The 15,873-nt window shown below is 34.6% G+C and overlaps 1 protein-coding gene across 3 annotated transcripts in view; it reads right to left on the bottom strand.

Annotated features, from left to right (window-relative positions):
• Window positions 1–15,873, bottom strand: part of Efcab3 (EF-hand calcium binding domain 3) — a 115,575-nt gene that overhangs the window by 84,913 nt on the left and 14,789 nt on the right. For all 3 annotated transcript variants that reach the window (XM_070027700.1, XM_070027702.1, XM_070027701.1), the window contains exons 11-20: window positions 14,643–14,747; window positions 13,629–13,682; window positions 9,354–9,458; window positions 8,781–8,834; window positions 8,256–8,360; window positions 5,829–5,882; window positions 5,069–5,173; window positions 4,770–4,838; window positions 4,275–4,379; window positions 1,077–1,130 (exon numbers count right to left, since the gene is read on the bottom strand). In XM_070027700.1, the coding sequence (XP_069883801.1) occupies window positions 1,077–1,130; window positions 4,275–4,379; window positions 4,770–4,838; window positions 5,069–5,173; window positions 5,829–5,882; window positions 8,256–8,360; window positions 8,781–8,834; window positions 9,354–9,458; window positions 13,629–13,682; window positions 14,643–14,747 (810 nt within the window). The remainder of the gene's footprint in view (window positions 1–1,076; window positions 1,131–4,274; window positions 4,380–4,769; window positions 4,839–5,068; window positions 5,174–5,828; window positions 5,883–8,255; window positions 8,361–8,780; window positions 8,835–9,353; window positions 9,459–13,628; window positions 13,683–14,642; window positions 14,748–15,873) is intronic.

Below are 15,873 nucleotides of genomic sequence, written 5' to 3'. Positions count from 1 at the left end.
TAGCTTAAAACAATACAGATTTTTTTCTCCTATAGTTTGGGACCTTAGAAGTCTAAATTATTTGGGTAGAAGTCAAAGAATTAGCAGGATTTCCTTCAGAAAGCTCCAGGAGCATCCAGTCGATTGCTTTTCTACCTTTAGCTTATACACCTTCTTGCATCTTCCAAGCCAACACGTGCATCATCTTTCATTTGTTCCATTGTCTTTTGCTCTTTCTGTCATTCTATCTCTCTCCCTGCCTCTCTCTTTTAAGGATACTTGGGATTATATTTACAACCAATCTGGAAAGGCTAGGGTAATCTTCCCTCCTCAGGATCCCTAATCATATCCCCAGTCACTTGCCATATAAGGGAATGTTTACAGCTTCTGAGGATTGAGGCCAGCCCATCTACATTCCCCCTTCTCCACTTCTTGAAGTTTATTCCTTACCAGAATCATGCTAGTTCACATCAGAGTACAACTCTGGTTTCATGCTTCAGGACTAATTATTTCTTCTTCATTAATTTCCACATTGCTTCCCATCTTGACCTTTTCATACATTTTTCTTTCTCTCATTTTTCTTGCCCATTTACTCTGTGTGGTAAGGATCAGCTCATTGATTTTGTGTATGCTACTCTAAGAAATCATTTTGCAATTCTTCTGGTACCAGTGACCATTTCATTTATTTGTTAGTTTCATATTTTTTGTTTTGTTCTTTTTAGATACTGGGACTTAGAGACAGGGCTTGGGCACTTTTCCTTAGTGCTTTATTTTTGCTCAGGACTAGCAGTCTACCTCCTGAGCCACACTATCTGGCTTTTTGCTGGTTAATTGGAGGTAAGAATCTTACAGACTTTCCTGCCAGTGCTGGTTCTGAACTACAGTCTTCAGATCTCAGGTTCCTGAATAGTTAGGGTTACAGGCATGAGCCACTGGTGCCCAGGTTCCTTTTTATTTTAATATTTTTTATAACATGGCATCAATTTCTCCCCATTACATAAGACCCAATAACATAAACCTTCTAGAAGTTTAGATTTTTTGCTCCATAGTTAGGATATAGTAGATACTCAATATAAGTTAGTAAAAATATAACCTACCTGTAAAAATAGCCCCTTCATCCAGTACCATACCCATGTCAACTGTTCCATCATCTGTAAAACAGAATTTTATTAATAAAGATGATAATAGAAATTGGAAAAGTATATTTTAAAGTTATATCTTGAGGCAAAACAAAATTCAGCAATTTCTTTGTTATTTAATGCAGAATTCTATCCTGTTTTCATCTCAATCGGAAAATGTGGAAAGGCAAATTTTATATTATAAAAAGGAAACTTCACGTTTTTTTGTTTTTGGTCAGAAGTGGGGCTTGAACTCTGGGCCTGGGTTCTTTCTGAGTGGTTTATTGAGATAAGAGTCTCACATACTTTCCTGCCTGGGTTGGCTTTGAACTGTGATCCTCAGATTTCAGCCTCCTGAGTAGCTAGGATTACAGGCATAAGCCACTGACACTTGATGAAACTTCACATTTTAATACCATTTTTATACAATTTAGATAGTAAACTCTACTTTGTAGATTACAGGGCTGATGCTGAGATACTTTCATATCTGGAGTAACTCTTATTGATTATAAATCTGGCAAGCAACTTAATGGAGCAAATGCTCTCATACAGAAGATTTAATTTGGGGCAATAATGAAGGTTAGTTCTATACTCAGTCCAGCAATAGCACTTCACTATGGTGGCTGTTCTTCCACTAACTATATTTAATAGGAAACAAAGAGCTAGATCAACCTAATTGAACTTTAATAATATTTAAAACATATTTTAAAATCTGTATTATCTTTTAGGCTCATATTGAGGCCTGAACTCAGGGCCAGGGCACAAAAGGTAGCAATTATTTTCTTTGTAACAGAGGAAATAAGTTCCAGAGGTGTTAACTTGGCCAACTGACCCAGCTAGGAATTTTCAGAGCTGAGATTTGGCTGATACTAAATTCCAGTTTCTTTCCAAAAATAATGTATAATCAGCAGAACCATTGGAATGACTCAAAATTTTCTGATGTTTTTCAAAGATGGCTATTGTTTTAGAAAGTTTTCATATTGAATGGTTATAGAGACCACTATTACAAAACCATATTAATATGTGCTAGATATTATTGGAGTTAAAAGTGAGTTACTTTGGGAATTATTACTTTTCTTTATTTTGAACTCACTTCCAGTACAATAGGACTACAGGTATGATTCACTGGCGTCTACTCTTCATGAGTTCTTTAATTGGCTATGGTATGACTGATGATTTTTTCATCAAGACAGAACATCCTCAGATTTTTTCCCTATTTTTCATAAAATAAACCACCATATCCTCTATGTTTTAAGTTAAGTTTAATATTAAATTTTATCTTACTAAATTTTTTTGAGACAGGGCCTTACTAGATAGCCTAGGCTCATTTCAAACTCACTGAGCAGCCACAAACATGTAGCCAACTGACCTCACACTTGAGATCCTCTTGCCTCAGCCTCCTCAAGTCTAGTATTCAGGCATGTATCCCTATGCCTAACTTACTAATCTTAATAAATGAGTTCTAATCCTAAAATATTTTCCAAATCAGTCTCTTGTCCATCATTAAGTTTACCTCCATTTCCCAGGCTCTCCTCATCAATAGGACAAAGGAAAATTGAACAATATTGATCAGTCATAAAATATTTGATATTTGTCAGGATAGACCATCTGCTAGGCTACAAAACAAGTCTCACTCAGTTCAAAAGAATTGAAAAAGCAAAATATGTTCTCTGATCATAAAGGGATTAATGAAAAATCAACAAGGGAAATTTGCAAAAAATCCATAAATTTATAGAAATTAAATGACACATTTCTAAATAATCAAGAAAAAAATCATAGGATACTAGAAACTATTTTGAGCTGAATGAAATGCAAACAATATAACTAAAATTTTGAAATGCAGCTAAAGCAGCAATAAGAGGAAAATTCATAGCTGTGAATACTTAGAAAAGAAGATATTAAATTAGTGTCAGTTCATTTTAAGAATGTGGAGGGCTATGGTGTGGGGCCTGTAGTTCAGTGACAAACTTCTTCCTAGCATGGGCCCCTGCGTTTGATCCATGGTATCCCCTCTCCTCCAAAGAAGAATCTAGAATCCAGATAAAAAAGAATAACTAAACCTAAAAGTATGCTGAAATAATTGTTAATCTAATGAAGACTAGAGTAGATCAGCACAGTGACATGTGCTTATTGCCACCCAGCTACTAGTGTGGTTGAGGCTATGAAGGTCCAACAAAGTGAGAGTCTACCTTAGAGAAAAATTAGAGCTAAAAATCAATAAAATGGAAGCAGAAAATTAATTGGAAAGACTAGTGTTGGGTGCAAAGATCATTCAAAGTGATGAACATTATTTGACAAACAACAACAAAAAATACCAAAGAGGAAGAGACTGGAGATGTGACTCAAGGAGTAGAGGGCATGCCTAGCAAGCTTGAGCCTTGAGTTAAGTTTCCAGTACTGAGAAACCATCCATCATCTACCCACCCACCCATCCATCCATATATCCATCCATCCGTCTACCCACCTACCCACCCATTAATCCATCCATCCATCCATGAGTGAGAATATTCCTATTAACTCTACACAAATTTAAAGAATTATAGAGGAATATAACAAACAACTGTTTCCAACATAATTTAGATGAAGTTGTAAGGCACAGCTTACTGAAATTGACTCAAGAAAATCAAGGCTAAACCTTGTAACTTGGTTTCAGGTCCTTCCAGTCTTTTTCCCCCCAAGCTTTTTCTTGCTACTTTTATAACATGAAGCAGATACTCTAGCCACCAAGAAATATTTCCTGCTTCCAAGATTTTGTATGAATTTATGGTTTTATTTGCATTATTTTCATTATCTGGAATGCCTTGGATCCCCTTTCTAGAAAACTCAGTTCTTTGTTTTTAGTATCTCATATGTATATGTGTGTGTGTGTGTGTGTGTGTGTATACACATATTTATGTACATATGTATATATATTTTATGTATATATATATATAGAGAGAGTACTATTACGTAGTTTGATAATGACCCATCAGCAGTTAAGACTCTTTAGAGATCAGAGACCCTGTTATCCTGTTTTTATATTTTAATAGTTTATGTATATTAGCACCCAATAAAGTTCATTGCATGAGTTGATAAATTATTGACGGTTGGACACTTAGGTTTAACTTTTAAATGTTTCTTCAGACTCCAAATCTACTCTCAGAAATTCCTTTATATGAATCCAAAGGAACAACTCACCATCAATAGGCAGGTTGCTTTTCAGGTCTTCGTATTCATCATTGTCAAGGTCAAACCCCATATTTTCCATGAAACTTCTTAGCTTATGAATGTCAAGCTTTATTTCTTACGAAAAAGAGGATGGGAAATAGAGAAGCAAGTAATATTGACAAACATGTGCATGCATGAATTTAAGAGTAAACCAGCAAAAGAACAATAAAGTTGTTTAAGTAAAAGGAGCAGACATGACAGAAACTGTTCTCTCAGTTTTTGTAGCTCTTATGAGACATTTATAAGAAAAGAGAGTAAGTAGGGCTGGTGAATTCTGGTAAGAAACTGCATTTATAATTACACTAATAAAGGGTTACAGTGAAAGTGATAATTTCTTCAAAGGTAGCTATGTTCAAGGTAGTAAATGATCAGACAAAAACCACTTAATAAATACGTTAACAGACAAATTTGCCATCACTGAAAATATGTGTGGTTTTTAAATAGTAAAAAGAAAATCTCATTTACCTGATTGCTCTTTTCTTGGGAGAAATTTCAGGCTTTCCAGAAATTTTTGCTTATGCAACTTTCCAGCAGCTGCAAGATAAGGCAGAGTATAGTTAGTAATTGGTAAGGAAGAATACTGAAACCCAAGAATTTCAGACCTCATATTTTTACATATAGTTTTAGACAAATAGAAAAAAGATGGTGGTCGTTGTCCTCCTCTTCTTCCTCCTCCTCCTCCTCTTCCTCCTCCTCCTCTTCTTCTTCTTCCTCCTTCCTCTTCATCAACTTTCACTAAGTGAGTGACTACTTCACTTACTTACCATCAATTGGTAGACTTTTCATCAAAACATGGTTGGCTTTCAGGCAGAGTCTTAACCCTATATTTTTAAGAATATTTTCCACATCAGCAAAGTCAATTTCTTCTCCTTAGAAAAGAAAATGGTAGTAAAATGGTCAGATTCCAACATAAATAATAAAAAATAAGTTTAAATAATAATAGACAATAAATAATAAATAAATAATAAAAACCAACCATGTATATGAAAATAAAAAGCAAAAGAAACCTTGAGTATTGTCTATATGGAACCAGAAAGATGACTTAGAAATATAGCTTCTTTCTGGTAAAAGGGAGCCCCTCCAGCTTGGGGAAAATAAAACAGAGCATACAGAAAGTTTCTACAACAGACTTCTAAGTATGCAATGGACATTATTCTGCCAGTGTGTATGTAATGTTTGTTCTACTCTTTAATTTTTGCCTGAATTATGACATTGTTTACAAATGTTATATGTGTAATTTTCCTTGTCATTTTTCATTAAAACAAAAATTATGTCACTGAAAAACTCCATAGAAGATAAGTCTTGTTACTTAGGCATTACACTTTGGCCTTTTAAATAAGATGTAGGTAAGGACTGAATATAAGGACAAGTAGGATTTATTTTGTAAAGTATGTCTCTTTAGTTGCATATAATTACCAGTGATATTAGGATTAAGACATCATGGAAAGGATAACAGAAATATTAAAAAAACTTCTGTTATATATTGAGATCATTTATTTTGCTTTTTCATAATTTCCCACTCACCTAAAAAATTATAGACTTCACTCACAAGTAACTTCATTTTAACTCTTCTTTCTTCTACAATACAAGATAAAAATTAGATATTGTCTTGCTGTAGAACAAATTATGTTCATATACTGAGCCCTTAAAACCTCTGTGATTGTATTCAGAGAGTAGGATCTTTAGAAGATAAAGGTAAACAAAGAAATAAGGGTTGGATGTAATATGATGAAACCGTGCTTTGTAAGAGGAAAATTACCTGGGTATTGAACCCAGGTTCTTGCACTTGCTAGGCAAGTGGTCTACCACTGAGCTATACTTCTTGCCATTATGTATGTATGTATGTATGTATGTATGTATGTATGTATGTATGTATGTATGTATGTATGTATGTATGCATGCATGCATGCATGAATGTATGTGTGTGTGTGTATGTATGTATGTGTTTGGTGGTCCTGGGAATTAAAATCAGGGCCTTGAGCTTACTAGACAGGTGCCTAATAAGGTGTCTTTAAGTCGTGATACAAAGGGATTTCATGTCAGTTTATGAGCACAATGCATGCTGATAAATGTCACCCTTTCATAAAGAACCCATACTTAAAAAATTATTGTAAAGATACTGTACAGAGGGGTTACATTTACATGAATAAGGCAATGAGTACATTACTTGTCGATCTCTGTTACCCCTTCCCTTTTTGTTGTCCCATTATTCCTTCTCTCCCCCACCTTCCCCTCTCTTCTCCACCCTACCTCATCCTCCGCGCAGCGTCGTAAAGTTCGTTTCCAATATACTGTAGTGTGGGTCTCATTGTTACAATGAGTCATCCTGTGTCCTTGTTTCACCATTTTGTTATTCCCCTTCCCCAACCCAGATTAGACAAATGTATATATAAGATTTAAGGTACCAAAATCAAGTACAGTGACAACAGGGGATATACCATACGGGGAAGAATATACAAAGGAAACAAAAAAAAATCACCTAGTACATTTAAAACAACAACAATAAAGACAGAACTCTTGTGTCCATATCTTGGGGTTGATTTCACTTAGCATCAACTTATATGATCATATGTACATAGCATTTGAGGTTTTCAGCTCATCTGATAAGATTATCCTATACATATACTAATTATTGCAAATAAGGGAAACCATGGGGCCTAAATTTCTTTGGGACTGGCTTACTTCACTTAATATGATTTTTTTCAAGTCTTTCCATTTCCTAACAAATGGGGTGGTGCCATTCTTTTTGATGGAAGCATAGAATTCCATTGTGTGTGTGTGTGTGTGTGTGTGTGTATATATATATATATATACACACACACACAATGGAATTCTCTCTCTCTCTCTCTATATATATATATATACACTGTGGTATATATACTGTGGTATATATATATATATATATATATATATATATATAGATAGATAGATAGATAGATAGATAGATAGATAGATAGATAGATAGATAGATAACATTTTCTTGATCCACTCACCTACTGAGGGCATCTGGGTTGGTTCCATATCTTAGCTATGGTGAATAATGCTGAGATAAACATAGTTTTTTGATTTGCATTTCTTTTATGGCCAGAGAAGTTGAGCATTTTTCTTCATGTGTCTATTGGCCATTCTTATTTCCTCTTCAGAGAAGTCTCTCTTTTAAGTCTTTGGCCCACTTGTTGATGGGGTGGTTGTTTCTTTGAGGATTTGTTTTTGGAGAATTTAATTTTTTGGGTTCTAAGTATATTTTAGATATGAGGCTTTTGTCTATTGTATAGCTATTGAAGATCTTCTTCCAGTCCATGGGCTTTCTATTAATCTTACTAGCTATGTCTTTGCCATGCAGAAATTCTGCAATTTCGTGCAATCCCATTTGTCCAACGTTTCTATGATTTCTAACACTTTATTTTTGATTTTGGCTTTTTGATAGGATCTCACTACCATTGCCCAGGTTAGTTCGTAACTTGCAATTCTCCTGTTTCTACATTCTGAGTAACTCAGATTGTAGACATGAACTTCTCCTGGCTTCACATAGTTTTTTTCCTCTCCCTCCAAAAGAGAAACTGTGTATACATTAATCTCAACACTGATCATGATTTCATTTTGGTATTCTCTAGCAGGGGAACTCTGGTAGCAGCAAAATAAGCATATATTTTATCTAAAATTAAGTGATATTAATGATCTCTAAATTTATATTAGTATTATTTTAATCCCAATAACAGAAAAATATTAAGATAAATATTGAGATAATATTTTTTCCATTCTTTAGACTTGAGTCTTTGTGTACTGCTAAGTTTTAGCATGAAATTGATAACTATAGTTGAGATTATTCTACAGAGATATAAAATTTTTCTTAGCTGGGCATAGGTGGTTAGTCCTGGAGGAACCAGGCTCAGAGTTCAAGGCCCAGGACTGGACAAAAAAATTTCTGACAGGCACCGTATTTTGAAATACCTTCAATTGGCAGGTTTTTACATATTTCCTCAATTTCTTCATCTTCCAGGAAGAATCCCAAATGTTCAAGAGCATCATCTATTCTATCAACATGGACCTTTCCTTCTGAAGAAAGGAGGAAATAAAAACAAAAGAATTATGTATTTATTTCTGAAAGGGGAAAATAAATCAGCTAGGGATTAAAAAGAAAAAAAATATTCTTCCTTCTCAGTGCTCTAGGCAGCACTGATATAGTAGTATATAGGATTAATTTACCCAGAAGAGAGAGATGAATTACATTTCTTTCAGGGGATGAAAAATTTCTTACCAGTAAGATTTAAATCTGCTACAGTGACAACACAGTATAGGCAATTATGCCAAGTATGAACAAACAAGAATTCTATCACATAAAGATCATAATTACATAGAGAATTTTCATGCCTATGGGATGAAGAAGGTAATCATTGAAAATATGTGAGGTTTTCGACAAGTAAAAGCAAAAGTTGAGGATCTTGGGTCTGTCTATCTCAGCATGCTTTCACTTACCTCCAAATGTCTTCACACCATCCATCAATCTATTTTTATACACCCTTTTGTTTTCTGTAAGATATAATGGTCAGTTTAATTCATGCAGAAGTAGCCAGTTTTGTTAGTTATGAGCTTTTGTAAATTGTCTTAGTTACAATTTAAAAACATATGAAAGGAAATTAATATGATTCTCAAGGTTCACTGTTCCTTCTCTGGCATCTGATATACTGTAAGTAGAATGTACTATAACTTGTTAAAACATAGAGGTTTACTTTCCTTTCTAAAACTATGATTACATCTTTTCTGTCTTTGGCTTTAGGCTTGTTACAGATACTGAATACATCATTTAAAAATACTTATCTATAATAGCAATACTCCAAAAGAGTTTTACCTCCCAATTTATGATGCAAATGCTGAGGACCAGACATTTATGATATAAATGCTAAGGATAAGATATTTTATATCAGAATTATCTCTTTCTTGCTTTAATTTTTAATATAATGTTGAACAGTCATACTTCTAGAACTTTATTCACAGAACTCATAAGCCCAAAGTTCTCTGAAATTGATTGTTTTGTCTTAAAATGCTTACCATCCATTGGTATTGTCTCCAGTAGTGCCTGGTTTTCACTATTTGTTAACTCGATGCCTATATTTTCAAGGAAATTTTGTGTGTCACTGGCATTAATCTTAATACCTTCAAAAAAGAAAGGAAGCATGATAAGTGAACATTTTCATAAATACCGACTTTACATTAAAGAAATAATAAAAGCGACTGCAGAAAATTTCTGCAAAATAATTGTAGAAAAACAAAGGCTCATTGGGGCCTATCTTGTTGTGAAGGAGCTAAAAACTAGAGCATGATTCCTATAAGCCTGGTCAGAAGAACACTTGAGTGAGAAGAGGCAAGGTGATAAAGTTGAAACATGGAGTCCTTTCCTGAGTCTTCCCAAGTCTGAAACAAATTATCAGGTGTCTGGCCACAGGGAGAGACAGGAGAAGGGTAGAAAGGCATGAGAGTGCATAGCAGAACAAAAGACAGTAAGAGATCATGTAAAATCCAGAAACTTCAGATTTGTCAAAGAAACAAATGAACCCTAAGGAAGGGGGAGAATTCCCTTAGCAGAGTTTTAAGAAAAAGAGGGAAGGAAAGTTTTGGTAAGCCCTACAGACACACAATCTGGAACCTACAAAACTATAAGATGTGAGATCTGTGAATTGCCAGAAAAATAGATGCAAGAGAAACACGCCTTCCCTTCCCACATATAATATGGCTTGCTCACTGGCTATGAAGGGGAATTAGACTAAGAGAGGTCTTACACTTAAGTTTTTCATTCTGGGAGAAAAGAAACCTTGCATTTATACTTCTAAGACACAAAGGCCAACCCTTCTCCTCTGGCTAATTTAATGAACACCCTTATAATCACTGTGGGCCCAGGAACTGGTTGTGACTTGGGTATAGATTTGCAGAGACTGGTCTCCCTGATTGGCAGGCAACTCTGCAGAGGGAAGTTGGGAACTACAGATGATCTCTGGGGAGGGAAATCAGGTTGGTCTATGTGAATATAAGTAACTGCCACCTGAGATTGCTATATCCTACAAAATTATCCTTTAAAATGGAGAAATAGAACTTCCCCAGGTAAGCACAAACCAAAGCAATTAATGACTACTAAGCCAGCATTGCAGAAGATACTTCAAGAAATCCTCTATACAGATGAGAAAGAAAGATTCACAAGGGTTTGGAAAAGCACAAATTTATAAGAAGAATAGATGAACAAATGAGAATTGGGTGAGAATTGGGAGAGAATCAGTTATGTTCAATGTAGTAAACCAGCAAATCCCTAAAATCAGTAAGTGAGAAAAAAGAATAAAGAATACTCAAATCAACCAGGAAAAAAAAAGAAAAATTGTGTAACCTACCTCTCAATATCATCCCTAAATCTAGCCAGCCTTAACTCTCTAATTGAAGGCTGTAGACTCACTGACCAGATTAAAAAACAGACTCATTTTTTTTGTTATCTTCAAGAGACATACCTCACTGACAAAGGCACACAGAAACAAAGTATAGAAAATGACACACCTAAATAAATTCTGATAAAGTAGTCTTCAAGTGAAAATTAGCCACAGAGATATAGAAAGTCATTATGTAGTAATAAATGGAAGAGTATATCAGGAAGATATAATAATTATAAATAAAATGCACCAAGTGTTGGTGTACCCATTTTTATATAACAAACACTGCTTGACATATAGAAGCAGATATGTTGATATAACCTAATCATGTTGACAGTTTTCATAACCTACTGTCATCAGCAGATAGATTATCCAGGGAAATGGACTGAAACTCAATGACACCATAGAACAAATGGACAAACAACTGTCTACAGAATCCACCATATACAGAATGTGGGGAAAACATTCTCAGCAGCCCATAAAAATATCTACAAAACAGATCACAGACTATAAAATGAATCGAGAAGTATAAAAATTGAAATAATTCCTTGAATAGTAACAGATCAGAATCAAAACTAAAAATAATCAATAGCAAGAGAAAGTACAAAAAATATATGAGTGAGCAATGCACTTCAGAATGATCAGTGGATGGTTGGAAACATTTGGGAATATGGTGGAGGTAAAGAGGCTAAAAATTTCCCTGAATCAAATGAAAGTGAAAATATCACTTAACAGAGTACAGGATATAGTAAAGGTGGTTCTAAGGGGAAAATTTATAGTTATCCAATATTAAAAAAAACCCAGAGATCCACAACCTAATGATTTAACCTCAAAGTCTTATGGGTACAAGAGCAAACCAATTGGTAGAAGGCAAGAAATAATAAAGATCAGAAGTGAAATTAATGAAATGGAAATCAATATAATGTATCAATGAAACTAAATTGGTTCTTTGAAAAGATAAATCAGATTTGCAAGCCCTATCCAATGTAACAAATTCAGAGAAAAGACTCAAATCAATAAAATTAGACGTGAAAAAGGGAGTATTATAACAGATAACACTGAAATCCAGAGTACTATTTGAGCATATTCTAAAAAAATTATACTACAACAAATTGGAAAACCTAAAAGGAATGTCTAGATACATATTACTTACCACATATTAATCAAGAGGGCATAAAAGAACAAATATATATAAAAATCAAAAGACTGATAACTCTCAACAAAGAAAAACTATAAGGTCAGACAGATTAACTACTGACATATACCAGATAGTTAAAGACACCAATGTTGCTCCAACTATTACCTAATAGAGACTACTTCCAAACTCATTCTTTGAAGCCAGTGTTACTTTGATACTAAAACTGGTTAAGGGCACAGCAAAAAAGAAAATTATAGGTCATCTTCATTGATGAATATAGATGCAAAAATGCTCCACAAAATACCTGCCAGTTAAATTTAACATGTGAAAAGATCATGTAACACGAAGTTGGTTTCACATCAGAAATGAGAGGATTGATTAATATATGCAAATCAACAAATAGAGAAAAAAAACAAAAAAGAGAACAACCTAATTGAAGGTAGGCAAAGGACTTGAATATATATTTCCCCAATGAAACCATAAAAATGAACAACAGGTAATGAACATGTGTTCAACATCACTAATCATCAGGAAAATACAGTTCAAAATCCTCTCACATTTGATAGGATGGCCTTTATTAAAAAGACAAGAGAGAGCAATGTTGGTGACAGTGAAGAAAAAAGAGAAACCTTATATTTTGTTGAGGGTATTTTAATGGATAAAATTAGTGTAGAAAATGTGTAAGTTCCTAAAGAAACTAAAGAAATATGCCATTTGGAAACAAATAAAAAATAATAATACTGTCAAAGATAGAAAGAAAAAGAAATCCTTATTCATCATTGGTAAGAATATAAATTAGTGTGGTTGCTATGGAAATCTGTAGAGCAGTTCCTAAAAAAATTAAAAGTAAAAACTACTATATGATCCTCTTATTCTACTTCTGAATATACTCTGAAGAATTAAAGTGAACTTACTGTGGAGGCATCTATATATTGTGTTTGTTTCTACACAGTTGACAGTGGAAGAATGGAGAAAACAAAAACCATACACAATGGAGTTTTATTCAACCATAAGAATGAAAATGTTCACTTTTGGGAAAATGGATGGAACTGGAGATCATCATGTTAAGTAGAGAAAGTCAGTCCCACAAGGCAAATATTGCATGGTTTCTCTCAAATTTGGAAGTTATGGGAAAAAAGAACATGGAAGTAAAAGAGAGATTACAAATGTATAAGAGGAAAAGGGGTAGTGAAATATGACCTAAGTACATGAAATACACATGAAAATATCATAAGAAAGCACATTAGTTTGCACATGAATACATGCTGAAGAAACAACAATTATTTATGCTCTCAAAACTACAGGGACAAGACATCAGCTTATATTAAAATATATTTCTTTAAAATTGATACTTATAGCCAGAGGCCATGACTTATGTTGTAATCTTACCTAGTCAGGAGGTTGAGATCTAAGGATTATGGTTCAAAGCCAGCCAAGCAGAAAAGTCCATGAGACACTTATCTCTAGTTAACTACCAAAAAGCCAGAAGTGGAGCTGTGGCTCAAGTGATAGAATGCCAGTCTTGAACAAAAAAGCTTAGAGACAGTGCCCAGATTCTGAGTTCAAGCCCAACTACCAACACAAAAAACAACCATCCCCCCAACCAGTACTTATTTAAAAGCTAGATAATAACAAACCCAACTGTATTCTTAAAAAAAATCATGATTACATTGGTAAAACACTTGTGTGGTATTTATGGAATAGTGGGATAAACAATTTAATATATATACACACATATATAACAAAACATATTACTTTTGTATGTTTCTCACTTACCAGTATATAACTTAGCAATAATAAACAAGGAATTCAGGCTAAACTTTCCAGCATCTGAAAATACAAAGCACAAATCTGAATCACACAAAATTTTTTGATTGCTGTTAGAATTGGGATCACTTTTTCCCATAAAAATTTCGAGGAGATTGTTGCTGATATTATAGAATCCTAAAGAGGTTATTTGAACATACCAACTTAGGTCTTAAGTTATTTGACCTAAAAGATAGCTCTTTCAGTGTGAGTAGGTTTCAACTCAGAAATCACTGATGTGCTATTTCAACCTCTCCTTAAATTTGCTAATATTTGTTAAATGGAAACACTGTCCTTTCTATCTGTAAACTGCTTGTCAGTCTGAACTACTTTTACCTTCTTACTTGGTTTGCCAAACTTTGACCTTTTTCTAAAAACTTCTATTATTTCCTTTGATAAATAATTTTTTTCCCTAGTTACGGCTAAACCTACCAATGCTCTTTTCAGTCTTAGAGGTCAGTAGAATGATCAGAAGTTACATTTTCATCCTTGAAAATTACAACTCTACAGGTTCTTTCTTTCCTCTTCTGTCTTATTTTCTTTCCTTTTTCCCTCCTTCCTAATTTTTTTTAGTACTAGGGTTTGAATTTAGGGCATCAAACTTGCCACTTGAGTTATATCTAGAGTCTTTTTTTTTGTCCTATTCTTTGAATAGGGCATTACGATTTTTTCCCTAGCTGGGCAGTACTGTGATGCTCCTATTACAATCTCAGCATACCTGAGATAACAGGCGCTTGCTACATGTACAGTTTGTAGTTGAGATGGGGTCTCACTAAAATTTTGCCTTGGGCTAACTACAAATGATCATTCTACAGAACTCTGTCTCCTGAGTATGTGGGTCATAGGAGTGAGACTAGTACTTCTTCACTGTCTTTTTTTAAAATACTTCCTCCTTTATTAAGTGAACAAAAATACTCCTAGATATTCTGTAGGAATACTTGAGCAATTCTTCTGAAAGGAAGTCTTAAGTGGTAAATAAAATACCGTCAACTTTCAGAAGGTTCCGCATATCTTCCACTTCGTTCTTTTCAAACCCATACTCCATGGTTTCCAGAATGGTTTCTAGTTTATTCTTAAAAGCCTTCCCTCCTGAAAAAAGAATGAAATGATAAAGATGAAATGATAAAGATGTGAAATAATGCCTAAAATGTGAAGTTCTTTGAAGTAGAATTGTGGCTGAAGTGATAAAGCACCAAGACTTAAGCAAAAACAACAAACCAAGCAAGAGTGAGAGATCCTGAGTTTAAGCCCCAGTACACACACATCACACACACACACACACACACACACACACACACACATTAAGAGATCTATTTCTTTTTATGTACCAAGGAGGAGAGAGAAAAGCAATTGTAATCAATCGTTCAAGGAAAAAATTAAAATGCTTATAGCAGGGTATGGATTAGAGATATAAGGAAAAGAACATATTATACATGTTACAAAATATACATATTACTGCTGATTTTCCTTCATAGATACCTATAACAAAGAAAACAAGGTTTAATACTCATTCTTCTTTTTTTTTTTTTTTTCCGGTCGTGGGGCCTGAACTCTGGGCCTGGGCACTGTCCCTCAGCTCTTCAGCTCAAGGCTAGTGCTCTACCACTTGAGCCACAGCACCACTAACCGGCTTTTTTCTTTTTGCTTATGTGGTGCTAAGGAATCGAACCCAGGGCCTCGAGCATGCAAGGCAAGTGCTCTACCACTGAGCCACCTTCCCAGCCCTCATTCTTCTTTGAGTTATAGAAAGATATATCCAACACAAACATCCATATAATGGCTACCAAGTGTGAAACCTGTGATAACAGTAAATGATCTCTACAAACTTAGTTGTTTGAGCTATTTGGCAGAAGGATTAAAAACAAACTGGGTGCTGGTGGTTCATGCCTGTAATCCTAGCTATGCAGGAAGCTGAGATCTAAGGGTTGGAGTTTGAAGCCATCCTGGGAAGGACTATCTGTCTCCAGTTAGTCAGCTAAAACCCAGAAGTGGAGGCGTGGTTCATGTGGTAGAGCACCAGCCTTGAGCAAAAAAGCTAAGCTATTGTGTGAGCAAGGACTTGAGTTGAAGTCCCACTGCCAGCACCCAAAACAAACGAACAAATAAAACTGTTAAAATAGACCACAGTGCTTCAGAATCTGGCTTCAAATCCTGGCTCTTCCCAAGTTCAGTCTGTGTGACCTTAAGCATGAAGCAACTCATCTGGGAAATAGTG

This window comes from Dipodomys merriami, unplaced genomic scaffold, assembly GCF_024711535.1.
Source record: "Dipodomys merriami isolate MVZ:Mamm:240054 unplaced genomic scaffold, mDipMer1.0.p SCAF_19, whole genome shotgun sequence".
NCBI classification, from domain to species: domain Eukaryota; kingdom Metazoa; phylum Chordata; class Mammalia; order Rodentia; family Heteromyidae; genus Dipodomys; species Dipodomys merriami.
Note: the sequence above shows the minus strand (reverse complement) of the source record. Positions and strands in the feature narration are given on the sequence as shown.